This window comes from Miscanthus floridulus, chromosome 19 (assembly GCF_019320115.1).
Source record: "Miscanthus floridulus cultivar M001 chromosome 19, ASM1932011v1, whole genome shotgun sequence".
Classification (NCBI taxonomy): Eukaryota; Viridiplantae; Streptophyta; class Magnoliopsida; order Poales; family Poaceae; genus Miscanthus; species Miscanthus floridulus.
Genome location: NC_089598.1, coordinates 47,338,318 through 47,351,460, shown reverse-complemented (window position 1 = coordinate 47,351,460; position 13,143 = coordinate 47,338,318). Strand labels below are relative to the sequence as shown.

The 13,143-nt window shown below is 43.9% G+C and overlaps 1 protein-coding gene across 1 annotated transcript; it reads left to right on the top strand.

The window, feature by feature from the left end:
- Positions 1–11,857: 11,857 nt before the first annotated feature.
- Positions 11,858–12,199, top strand: LOC136525992 (very-long-chain 3-oxoacyl-CoA reductase-like protein At1g24470). The gene has a single exon (XM_066518796.1). It carries the CDS (start codon positions 11,858–11,860, stop codon positions 12,197–12,199), a length of 342 nt encoding a protein of 113 aa, XP_066374893.1.
- Positions 12,200–13,143: the final 944 nt, after the last annotated feature.

The window sequence follows — 13,143 nt, the reverse complement described above, 5'->3', positions numbered from 1 at the left end:
CGCGCTTTCCCCCACGTGGAATGAGAAAAGCCCCTACGCGGATGTGTGGATACCTGCCAGTGTATCCTCACCCGTTGGGTCATCCCACTCAATGTCGGCTACTACCTCGTCATCCTCATCATCATCATTGTCATCGTCATCATCACAATCTGTCTCCTCTCCTCACTCCCATGCCCGCAACATATGTTGCTTCTTCCTCCTCTCAACCTCCTTGGCCTTCTTCTGCCACTCGGTCGTAGTGCGATTCACCACTGCCACGAGCGGGTCCTTTGGTAGTAGGGCCGAGTGATCCATAAAGACAAGTCTCTTTGGCTGGTCCCGCTATCTTAATATCAGCATCAAGGGGTCGGGAGTTCAATTAAAAAGGGGGCACGGGGAAAGAGAACTTACAAAGTCAATGTACCCTAGTTTTGGCCACATTAGGGGATGCCCCGACACTGGATACACAAAATCAAGAACGGCGCCGGCGTCGTCCCACGAAGGCTCCATCACCTCCTTGATCCGCTATGCCACTTCAGAGGGGGAGAGCACTCCCTCGCCGAGCGCCATCCCATCGAGTGACACTCCAAGCGCCATCATGTGTAGGGGAAGCACACACCACATCAGCGGCGCCACTCTCCACATATGGTAGGCACCGATGATCCCTGACCCATTCACGCCCCTCTCCTTTAGAATTCAGATGGTGGTGAGATGGTCCTAGATTTTCTTCTTGTGTTTGTCCGAGACCCCCACTTCCTCCATGATTCTGGAACCTCTTCGATGAGGCGCCCGGTGAACGCTGGCAAGGGGGTGGCTATGTCATCGTTGACGTAGAACCAATGCAAATGCCACCCCTTGTTGGAGGTTGACAGACGCATCAGCGGGTATTCATTTACCTAGTTGTTGCGGAGCTAAATGCCGATGCATCCCATCGGCACATTCAGCTCTTGCCTCTTCTCCTGCTTCTTTAGGAGGGTGACGACGAAGAAATACCACCACAAGTCAAAGTGGGGACTAATCCCCAAGAACCCCTCACACAGGGTGACGAATGTCGCAATGTGTTGGATGCCATTGGGAGTAAGGTGCTAGAGCTCCACCTTGTAGTAATGCAGCAACTTGTGGGCGGGGGTGGCGAATCCCCGTTCATGGTAGTGAGCGAAGGACACAACGTAGCCTTCAGGCGGCGATGGCACATCCTCATTGCTGGGCAGCCGCCACTCCTCAGCCGCGGTCCACGTGCAAAGAAGGCCATGGCGAACGAGGCCCTCCAGGCACTGGAGGGTGACATTAGATCTACACCATGGCTCCATTAAATGATTGGGGTGGATAGATGCGAACTTGACAGCAGCTAAGATGCGGATGCGGGCGGCTTAGGCAATTGGTGGTGGAGGTTGTAGATGCAAAGGCAAGGAGGCAATGTACGAAACCCTAGGGCCGAACCCTTTGGTTTTATAGGGGCGATGGATGTGAAGAAGGTAGCCGTTCGCCTAGATCTCCACACCTGCCATGATTCGCCACCACGTCACTATGTAGGATATTTGCCCCCAATCCCTATCCTTTCTCTCCAAAATCGCGCCGGGCATTTCGCCTTCCCGTGCGGACCAGGACTCTTTACCAGTAGAAGAGATACGGGTCAAAAAGCATTCCTCCAGCTCGCCTAGGCCTAGGAGTTCGAGGGCTAGCCCATCAACTGGTTCGATGACTGTCCCAAGGTAGCCTTACAATGAAGGATGGGCCCACAAGTAGCCAAAACCCAGGCGCACGAGTGCTCCAAATATCTCAACCCATGATTGAGTCTCAGCCAGGCTGACTCTTGCTAGATCCCCGCAAACAGGATACTGGGACTCCAATCGAACTATCCAGTTATAAAAACACCAAACCTCATAGCCATACCCGCGAAGGGTCTGAATTACCCCCCAAGTGATTCTATCCGAATCACCTAGGGGCTCGGGGGCTACACCCGACAGGTACGCTCGCGCGCACCCTCTAGCAAACCAAAATACCCCCTGGGCGATTCTATCCGAATCACCCGGGGGCTCGGGGGCTACACCCATCGGGTGCGCTCGTGCGCATCCTCTAGCAAGTCAAATCACCCCATAGGTGATTCTATCCGAATCACCCGGGGGCTCGGGGGCTACTATCGGGGACCGAATACTGGGGTACCCAAAGAGGAGGAGCTAATAACTATCAAACGTTGATGCTTCTGAACAGACAAGAACACAACTACACTTCTTGCCTAATGACCAAAGGTTGGCTCCGCCTCGCTCGACCGCTGAGGGCTAGCTCCGCCTCGCCCAACATCTGAGGGCAGGCTCCACCTCAGCTGATGTCCGGGGTAGGCTCCGCATCGCCCGACATCTAAGGGCTGGCTCTGTCTCGCCCGACGTCCAAGGGTAGGCTCCACCCCACCCGATGTCTGAGGGCTGGCTCCACCTCACTCGACGTCCGGGGGCAGGCTCTGTCTCACCTGACATGTGGGGGTAGGCTCTGCCTCGCCCGACGTCTAAGGGCTAGCTCTGCCTCGCCCAACGTCTAGGGGCAGACTTCGCCTCGCCTGACATCTATGCACTACTCCTTCAAACTACGTGTGTAGATTAGGCGGGGCACTCAAGTCAACCGTAATACCGAGGATCATACCCTACATGCCTGTAGGAAAGTACCATCAAGATATGACCAGATGGGCGCTTTAATCCCTTCCAAGCATGTCAGAGCCCAAACAGTGTTGTGGGCGTCGACATTTGTCCTACAGTGTTATGGGCGCCGGTATTTGACCTCGAACACAAATCCTGATAGAAACATACGACAACCACTATGGTCTAGGAGGAAACTCTTGTCATCTATAGAAATGAACATAGGGCCTCTACGCCATCTGCTCCTCATAGGGTCATGGCTTGGCACCCCAGCATGCCGTGCCGCCTGTCGAGGTGGGATGGCATGTGACCACTTGCTGAACGAAGCTAGAGCAGGGCCCTATCAGGATCACCGAATGTGCTATCCCTGGCACTGTCTGCTGTGTTAGCAGGGTAGGCTCAAAGGAAAAGGAAGACCTGACACCTTCGAAGGGCCTTCTTTGCTTCTAGTTTTTCCTTTTTCCCATTTGTAATCCCTGCTCCCCCTTTATCTATAAAAGGGAGGGCAGGGCATCCCACTAAGGGGATGGATCGATTCAACACCACGCATCACATAACACACAGTTGAGCTTCAACCAAGCTCTCAGCGCCCTTTCAACCTTTCCATCAGAGACTTGGGACCTGTCCCTCTCTCGACCGTTTGTACCCCCTACTACGAACCTTTTAGTGCTAATAACACGAGCAGTAGCAAACTAGACGTAGGGACATTCTGCCCGAACCAGTATAAACCTTGTGTCTTTTAGCACATCATTCGGGCCTAACGCGCAACAAATACAAATTTACTAGTTGGTGTTTACTCGAAATACTAACACCGGTCTAAGAAGTATTTGTCTAGAATTGTGTTGATTTCCTTTTCAATGACTATTTTTAGGATATGAGAGCAGAGTATCCCATCTTTACTGAATTTTGCACATATGCAGGTAAATTCTTCTTCGCCTTCTATTAGGTCAGTGTTTACTGTATATCTCTTGAACCTATGAACCTCCTAAATCTGGTTACTTTTTTGCCACACCTAAAATGTTTTCCCATCTTCGGTTTCCCTATAGTTCAGCCTTGATGTTGCCTTCAGTTGTAGCTAGAACTTTTTGAATATATTTCTATTGTATAGTTGTTGTGCGTACTGCTCTATTCTGTAGCCAAATATAAATTCCTTTGGCCTTTTCTGCTTGCTCTAGCTATCCTCTAGCCTTTCTGCTCGATTTATGGTATCAACAATCCGATTGTACTCTTTTAGAAAGCTAATGATACTATAGGTTGGCCCTACATTGTCTTTGAACCTTGCATTTGTTGCCTCACTTCTGGATGTGGTCTGTATGAAAGGGAAGAAGTCATTTTTGTAGTAGACTAGGATAAACCGTTTCCTCATTTCCCACATTTTGGAAAAAGTAGTGATTCCCTTAAAGGTTTCTTTCCTCAATCATTCTCTTCCAAAGTCGCTCAAATTCTTCCACTTTTAGACTATTGTTCACTATATCTTCAAAGTCTTCATATAGTCCTTTGTTTGCTGCAAAAACCTTGACATTCTTATTGTAGCATTTGGTCTTTATATGGAACAAGCAATTTCTATGCTTTGTGTTTATGAAGACTTGCTCTATTGCAGATTTCATCGCCATGTCTTGGTCTGTGATAATCATTTGAGGGTGTTTTCCTCCCATTCCTTCAAGGAAAGTTTGAAATACCCACTTAAAAGTGTCCACTTTCTCATCATGCAGGAAAGCACATCTGAAAAGGCAACTTTGCCCATGTCCTGTGATTGCAATAAATGGTGCAAAAGGTAAGTTGTATCAATTGGTCATATATGTCATGTCAAAACTTACACATTCTCCATAATCTATCGAATATTTCATAGAAGAACAGTTTGTCCAGAACAAGTTTCTCACTCTATTGTCCTCATCTAAATCAAACTTGTAAAATAAAGATGGATCCTCAGTTTGTTTATTTCCGAAATAATCCAGTACTTGTGTCATATCTGATCCTTTAACTTCTTTGTTCAGCTTTGTCCTATAGTTACGGATATCTTTCTTTTTCATCGGTAGAGCTGTAAGCCCCCTCTCAGATACGATATAATAGAAACCATCTTCCTAGTCGGGATATTGTTATCGTTCAGAGTCTTGATAAGTCCCTTTTCCATTTCTATCATATACTTGTGACTAGAAAATAGCTGATCCCTGTCTCCAGGGCATAGCTCATGATTATGCTCCAAATCAAGAGTTTTAATCTTCCATACACCTCTTTCTTCTTTCACCATCATAACACAAGGACAATCTGACTTCTGCTGAACATTTGTTTTCCTTCTCCTTACCGGTTTCTTTCCAACATCCTTGTCTACTTTAGCTTCTTCTTGCTCTAAAGACTTTTATTCCTTTTCTTTTCCTTAATGATTGCATCTCATTGTCACTTTGACTACCTCATTATTTTTCTTCTTACTTTGAGTTCTTGTTGTATGTGTTATGGCAACTTGAAATCTGGCTAGGAACGCATAGAAGTTGAAGAAATGGTGAGCATCATGCCTAGTCTTAAATTACATCGATAGTTGTGGGGTGTACTTGCTGTTGATTGGTGTATTGTTGCCTTCAGATGCTGCAACCTGCTCATTTTTTATGAATTATTCAATCTCTTCCTCCGTCAGTTCCTGGCTGCCATTTACATGCTCATTATCATCTGTTATAGCTGATGTAATATCTGAACTTGTCGGTTCTGTTGCTATGATCTTCAAGTCATTTTCTCCTATTGTTGGTTGATTATCTTGATTTTCATGCTGCACCTGTAAATATATTAGCAGTAGTCTTAGTTTCTGAGTAATGTCATTTATAATACAAATGATTTTTTTCAGTGTGGACTTAAATAGTTGAAGAGATTATTTTTATGTACCTCATCAATGTCCATGTTATTGAATACATTAATTTGCCAATGGTATTGTCGAATTTTAGATCTATCATCATCAACTATGCTTGTCGTTGCTCCATCATCATTAGCGACGATTATCATTTCTCCATCCTATTTTTGCTAAGATAAGTTTTACTTTGATGCCAGTATATATTTGTATTGCTTATAAATGTGATCAAATTGGCTCAGCTGTCTGTATCTACCTCATATGTATTCTTGACTCTGATATTGACCAGTCAGTTTGTGGTCTAAAGATTTTATCTAGATCTTCAAGGCTCATATTCTATTTTATTTGTTTGATAATGAGAATGGTTACCATTTATAATATAACACAACTAGTTTGACAAGCATATATAATATAGTTTTACCTCATTCCTGTCATTTCCAAGTATCATCTTTGTTAATGATCCTTGCATCTCTTCATGTTGCTACATAGTTTATAATGAAGCATTGAAATTACAGTCCTATTATGCTGAAATTACTTTGAACATATGTGTGTAATTTGCATATGTTTGAATTGTAATTTTTGTATACTGGTATTATAAATTTTGCCTGCGTATTTCAGTCAGTCTGATTATCTTCCTAAGAGTTCCTGATCTGTTCTATCATAAGTTCAGTGTAGCCTCCCTGCATTGAAATATATTTTAGTCGAAAAACAACCTTCTTATCTTGGCATTTTTTAATCTAAGTAATGAATTTGCTCACCTTTTTGTATTTGTAGGTATTTGAAAGGTCACTAGAACAATTTGTGCCTGCAAATATTTGATAAGGAGCTGACTGCACTTCCTTAATTGCTTCTTGTGAGTTTATTGATGTTGGATAATCATCACATCTGCTTGTTGTGACATACATATTATTCTGCTTCATAAAAAAGCAAGCAGCTGAGTACTTATATAGCTTTTTATCAGATTCTTCTTTTTTTCATTGCATCATTGAATTGTGTTTCTTACCTCAAGTAGTTGATCAAACTCGACTGGTGCCTATATTAGTTGCATAAGGGAAGCAATTAAAACCTGCAAGAAAATGAAGAAGCTATTAGTTCTCATTTATTTATTGTTTGTGTCAACTATTTTGAATTAGGAGTAATTTTACATCATTGTTGCTTTCTTTTTGGTGAATCATTTCCTCATAATTTTGAATCTGATATTGTGCCTCTAACATTTTCTGCTGCTTTGTTCTTCTTTCTAGATTCATGTTCTGTTATAACATCCAGATTTCATGTTTTGACACTTAGAAGGTTTCTCATCATTACATATTCCATGCATCTAACACACACAAGGAGATTGGATTCAAATGATCGGTGTACTAACCTTGGCTGTTGAGGTTTGTGGTTCCTCTTCGATCTTATTTCTGCCCCATTGCCCTGCTTTGCGTGTACAAGTTGCATGAGCCGGATCTTTAAATTGTATATATGTATAGTATAATTGCATTAGCAGCAAGTACAAGTTGCACTATGTCAAATGTACAATTTCCTTATCTTTGTTATGTAATTTATTTACAATAGGAATATGGAAAATGCATAATACATATATTTGTGATTTTAGTTGAGGATTAGTTGAGAATTGCTGAGTGGTGTGGCTATAGAATTACTTTTAGAAAATTGGCCTAGAATATTCGATTTGTATGTGTGTGATTTCTGCTAGCTACATGTGTGTGTGATTTCTGCTAGCTACATGTGTGTGTGATCTCATGCTCTCTGTTTTGCACTATGCTCTCTGTGTTTTTAGCCTTTTAGACCACATCACAACCCCTCAAGTGCTGGATCTGCTCCTTGTGCATAGTGAGCAACAGGGTCACGCCCTGCTGTTGGAGCAAGTACAAGCATTTAGAAATAAAATGATGTCATTAGTGTAAAGTTGGAGCATTAATTAGATGTAGGAAATGGTGATTGAGCACTTGGCATATAAAATTGTGGTCCAGCAGCATGCCAGGGCCATTTGTATGTCTGCAAATAATTGGTAAAAAAACTAGGGTGTGATCGAAATATGGCTGCAAGTGGAGGTTCATACATATAACTCTTATTGTAGCTTTTTGGTGCTTTTGGAAATTGTATGCTCTCATATGTGTAACTCTTTGGCACCTGCCAGTGTGAGTTATATAAATTGCACTTTTATGTTTTCCTTTTGTAGGTGCAACACCGTTTGTGGCCTCTGCACAGTCAGGTGTTATATCCACTATGAAGTATCTACTTGATCATGGTGTTGATATAATGAAAGCAGATGTAAAAGGACACGTAGTTCTACACAATGTTGTATGTGCAGGTATGAGTCATCAAGGTTTTTAGTCATGCTTGTGTGGTTGTGTGCCAATTTGTCTTTATTTCTATGTACACCATAGGTGGTTTTATACGATGGTGCAAAAGCTAGTAGACTTTTGTCTTGGTTTCTTTTTATTTCTGTAGGCTTGTTTGTACCTTTAGACTACATCAGAACTCCCAAGTGTTGGACCTACTTCTTGGGAATACTGAGCAACTAGGGTCATGTCCTGTTGTTGTAGCAAGCACAAGTGTCGACGAAATATGGTCGGCAGTCCACCGAGGGGGGTGCCCGTGGTGGTAGATTATCGGTAGACGGTGCGTGTAATCAGGAACCAGATGGTTACAGAGGCACAAGACACAAGATTTATACAGGTTCGGCCGTCGTGTTGGCGTAATACCTACGTCCTGTGTCTCATTATTCTGTATTGATTGAGGTGTTCCATTGTAGATGTTCCCTAAGGGGGACCCCTGCCTCTCCTTATATAGTCTGGAGGAGGAGGGTTACAAGTAAAGTATCCTATTTGGTTCTATTACAATATCTGGTACAACTTGTAATCTAGCCATGTACGCCTTGATCTTACGGGCCGGGCCACCTCGGATGGTGCGGCCCATGTGCCATCTTGTGGTACCTGGGGGTATATCCCCCATAGCTAGTCCCCGAGCGCCATGTATTCTGATGCGACACGCCATTTTAACCTTCTCCGAACAGTGAGGCTTGAGTTCTTAACATCTCCGACCACCGTTGTCGCCGGAGAAATAGGTTGTCCGAAGAATGTATGGTGCTCTTAAGAAGAAAGAAAAAAGATTTCCGTCCTGGGAAGTGTGCCCACTTGTATTTATGAAAAGAAATGTAAGTGCGTCTTGAAGCGTAGCGTCTTTGATCATCAGAGGTGTAGGGGTCGAAAAACAAACACGTTCACCGCAAGGTGAAGTGTGCCCACTTAGTCCCCGAGCCTGGTAGTAGGTGACGTAGGCACGTGGTGCCAGGGTCTAAGAAGAATTCCCCGTTAAGTTGAGAATCCAATCGTTGTATAGGCGATACGAGATGCACCGGCAGGTGCATCGTACCGATATAGTCCCCGAGCTTGCTGGAAGGCGAGGTATGAGCCTTGTAGCAAGGTCTAAACGAGAAAGAATATCCCAACTGTATGCGAGTCGCCAGTCACATGTAGTTGAGACGCAAAGTCCCTGAGCTGTGGTCTCGGAGAGTGATCGAGGCAGTCCCCGAGCACAGGTCGAGGAGCGAGCGACGAAGTCCCCAAGCTATGGTCGGAGAGTGATCGAGGCAGTCCCCGAGCGTAGGTCGAGAAGCGAGCGACGAAGTCCTCGAGCATAACTCAAAATTCCTGTAGATAAATATGTAGAATGGTAGTACATGATGTACAAAATAATAAATTATGGAGAAAAAATCAGCAGTGAAGAAACAACGCTTAGCAGTCATTTGCAAATAAGCATGATGTGATAAAGCAGTTGGTGCTTTGTAAACATCAGTGTTTATATGAAGTTTGTGTTTATACTTAATATAAACCGCCCGACCAGCTAGTATGTAGCTGAGTCTCTAGCCCTAACTAGCCCGTGAACCATAACGCAGGGCGTGGAGCCCGTGCACGTGTAGGAAGAACAAAGCGTCGCTAAGGAGCCGCTGTCGACCACCCATAACGCAGAGGGCAGACGCTCATGCACGTGTAGGGAGGAGCCGGAGATAGGGCCATCTCTAGAGGCATCGAGCGTCAACATGACTGGTCGAGGATTTGCATTAAGTATAGCTGTATGTTATATTTAAGATGGTATACATGGACAAACGTTATTTGAAGAATAATCATGACAAGGACGTTGTGGAGAAACGTCGCAATGAAAATTGTGTTAAATATAAATATTAGAAGTGTACTTATCTTTGATAGAAATCTGGTCGGTGGCGATGAAGTTGTCCGGTCCTCGAGCTTTTCGGCCTGTTGTGACGGTGGTCGCGGTCGTCATAGCGCCGTTCTTTGTGGCGATCATCATTGCGACGTGGTCTGGTGGTCTAGTGGTCGGAGCTCGGCGGAGCCGCTCGGGACGTGGTCTGGTGGTCTGGTGGTCGGAGCTCGGCGGAGCCGCTCGGGACGTGGTCTGGTGGTCTGGTGGTCGGAGCTCGGCGGAGCCGCTCGGGACGTGGTCTAGTGGTCTGGTGATCGGAGCTCGGCGGCTGCACCCAGTGGAGCAGGTTGTCGACCTGCCGACGTTGACATGCATCGTTGAAGGATGTCGTCGTGGTCGACTGGAGCTGCGGATGGTGTTGATGAAGAAAATCGTCATCTGATTCGTCGGAAGATCAGCACGCACAACCCCTAAAGGGGTCCCCTACCTGGCGCGCCACTATCGACGAAATATGGTTGGCAGTCCACCGAGGGGGGTGCCTGTGGTGGTAGATTATCGGTAGACGGTGCGTGTAATCAGGAACCAGATGGTTACAGAGGCACAAGATTTATACAGGTTCGGCTGCCGTGTTGGCGTAATATCATGTGTCTCATTATTCTGTATTGGTTGAGGTGTTCCATTGTAGATGTTCCCTGAGGGGGACCCCTGCCTCTCCTTATATAGTCTGGAGGAGGAGGGTTACAAGTAAAGTATCCTATTTGGTACTATTACAATATCTAGTACAACTTGTAATATAGCCGTGTATGCCTTGATCTTACGGGCCGGGCCACCTCGGATGGTGCGGCCCATGTGCCATCTTGTGGTACCCGGGGGTATATCCCCCACAACAAGCAACATGCCATCTTTGTTATCCTGAATATCTTTTTCATAGATCTATATTCTCCTAGTCTTTGATCTGAGTTGCTATTGTTTTTTTTTTTGCTTTTTTAGAAAGTAGATTTAAAAGATTGGGATACTAACCTTTGCTGATGAGGTTGGATTAGTCTTGTAGTGCTTCTTCTTGAAATTTCATGTTCTTCTTTGCAATCTGACGTTTGCCCCTTTCCCCTGCTCTGCGTGAGCAGAGCAGAGGCTTTCCCCACTCACAGCAGATCTGTTTTTTTTGCTATGTTTGTCTCCCAAGTCTATCTGCTATATTCCTATATATTCATGGTTTTGCACTTTTCTTATGGGTTGCTGCTGTTTAATGGGCTATTTTGTCATTTTAGTTAATGAGTTGTACTGTTTTACTCTTTAGTTGCACAGAAATTATAACAGATTTTTCTCTGCGTGGGTCTTCTTTAAAAATCAATTTTTTTAGAGACAACCAACACCCGTGTGCTAGCTTGTTTTAAAACACACTGTTTCTTCTCTGTTGAAAACCATGTGTTCTGTAGGCAACAAACAACCATGTGCTAGCTTGTACTAAAACACATGGTTTTTCCTCTATTATAAATAGTGTGTTTTGCAGCCAGCAAACAACCATGTGCTAGTTTTTGCTGAAACACACGGTTGTACAGTAGACATACTCTAAATTTATATGTTTTATGCATGCACAGATTTCATCAGACGTTTTATGCCCTAATCCTACAGGTAGGTCTGGATATCGAGCTATCTCGACTCGGCTAGGTCCAGCTCGAGCCGACTCGTTAGTGAGTTCGAGCTGGTCCGTTTAGCTCGCGAGCTACTAAAAAATAGGACACACATGTTTATAATGTTCATGCCATAATAATTTCAGAAGGTAACGTACACCATTATGCAACCATACATGATTAATACATATCAGGTTTATCAAAAGTATCAATCATGCAACATAGCTGGTCTATTCATGATCCATACAATTTCAACATATTTACTAGTTGGTTGCCACCACAGACTTAGAAAAGTCTACAAATTCAATGTCAGCATCATCATTTTCTCCTTGAAAAACAATCCATAAATCAACATTTAAGTACCACAATAATTATAAAATCAAAATTCATATAAAACAGCTAAAAATAAGGATTACATATCAATGGAATAGGTGTACATTTCTAGGCCAGCATCATCATCTTCTAGATTCATAGTCGTGGGCTGATAGACCTAAGCTCATTTAAGCTCGTGAGCAGCTCGCGAGGTGGCTCGTTAAAACAGCGAGCTAGACTTTCGATTCAGCTTATGAAAAAGTTAAAATGAGTCGAGCCAAACCGGACATGAATCGAACGAGTTGATGAGCCACCATTATTTTCTCCAGACCTACCTGCAGGTCCCGTTGTACGTGGAGACGAACGTGGTCTCCAGCGCGGCGAAGAACAGTCTGTTCCCGCTGTTCGTGGTGGGCCCGGACGCGTGCGCCCTCGCGGCGGTGCGCTGGATCGGGCACGGCCCGCTGTGCGTGCCCAACCTGGTGCACCAGCTCCAGTGGTGGGCCGCGGCCTTCCTGCCGGAGATCCTTGGCGACACCTGTCGCCTAGCGCTGCATCTGCATCAGCGGGCCATCTTCCGGATGCTCAGATCGTCCAGAGCGCATCCGCAGGGGAACGGCGGTTCATCAGTGGACAAATTCTACTAGCAGTGAGTTTGTGGCGCGGCGCGGTGCACGAAAAGCAAATTTACAAATGGTGGTGGTCTTACGCGTGAAAATTGTAACACAAATGCAAAAATGGTAGACAACCTTGTTGATGGATCTCATTGTTGAGTGGGCACGTACGCGTGACCAGTTCATATGTCGTTCTGTCGGTTTTTCGCATCGCCCACGAAACCAGATTTGTTCTCACATTACACTACTATATACTATAATAAAGGGTTTTATTACTTTAATAAAAGAGGATTGGCTAACCTGGGGGTTGAAATGGATGTCTGGAGATCGTAATTATCTGAATCTGTATGCCTTAAAATATGAAATACTGATATATGTATTGATATTCGTTTCTAATAAATACTCCCTCCATAATAAAAAATGAAATCGTTTTGGACAAGGCTTGGGTCAAACATTGGGAATATAAATCATGAATAACTTTTAAGTTGTTGAGCTTGAAAATGTGAAAACCATACGTATAGATTTGTCTTAAAAAATACTTTCACAAAAATTTACATATATCACTTTTTGATAAATATCTTTATAAAAATAAGTAGTCAAAGTTATACTTTGGAGACCGTGTCGTCGTCCAAAATGACTTTATTTTTTAGTATGGAGGGAGTACATATATTCGAATCCATTTTTCATTTCTTTCTCTATATGATTCCACATCCGTATCGGGGAAAAATATATGTATATTTATCCGTATCCATCAAGAATGTAGTACTATGTGAAAGTATGTAAATGTTATTCACATATATGACTAATGATTAAATATACTAATTTCAGTATTAATAATTAGAGGTATATGCACCGTAGGCCCTTGAACTTGTCTCATGGTGCCACTTAAGTCCACAAACTCTCTAATCGTACTTCTGGCACCCTAATGTTATTTAAGTATGTCACTTAGATCCATAACTCATCGGATCAAGGTTTTT

Coding starts and splice junctions, on each gene's coding strand:
- LOC136525992 (XM_066518796.1), top strand. CDS start 11,858: ATGAGCCACCATTATTTTCTCCAGACCTACCTGCAGGTCCCGTTGTAC.